General features: G+C 58.1%; 1 protein-coding gene across 1 annotated transcript in view; it reads left to right on the top strand.

Moving 5' to 3' along the window:
- Positions 1–234, top strand: part of LOC104469405 (rho GTPase-activating protein 26) — a gene marked incomplete at both ends in the record, with an annotated part of 8259 nt that overhangs the window by 5994 nt on the left and 2031 nt on the right. The window contains one exon of the mRNA XM_010083890.1: positions 67–177. Within this exon, the coding sequence (XP_010082192.1) occupies positions 67–177 (111 nt within the window). The remainder of the gene's footprint in view (positions 1–66; positions 178–234) is intronic.

Raw genomic sequence — 234 nt, 5'->3', positions numbered from 1 at the left:
CAGGGCTGGGTGCTGCTGCTCAGGAGTGACTTTGTCTTTCCTCTTTCATCCCCCCGGCGCCCGCAGGCAGACAGCCAGGTGGACCTGGTCCGGCAGCATTTCTACGAGGTGTCCCTGGAGTATGTCTTTAAGGTGCAGGAGGTCCAGGAGAGGAAGATGTTTGAGTTTGTGGAACCTGTAAGTGAGCGCTCCAGCTGCCTCAGTCTGCAAAAATTGGGGGAGCAGGGGCTTGGG

This window comes from Pterocles gutturalis, unplaced genomic scaffold (genome assembly GCF_000699245.1).
Source record: "Pterocles gutturalis isolate BGI_N339 unplaced genomic scaffold, ASM69924v1 scaffold14440, whole genome shotgun sequence".
NCBI lineage: Eukaryota > Metazoa > Chordata > Aves > Pterocliformes > Pteroclidae > Pterocles > Pterocles gutturalis.
This window is presented reverse-complemented; position numbering and strand designations above follow the sequence as displayed.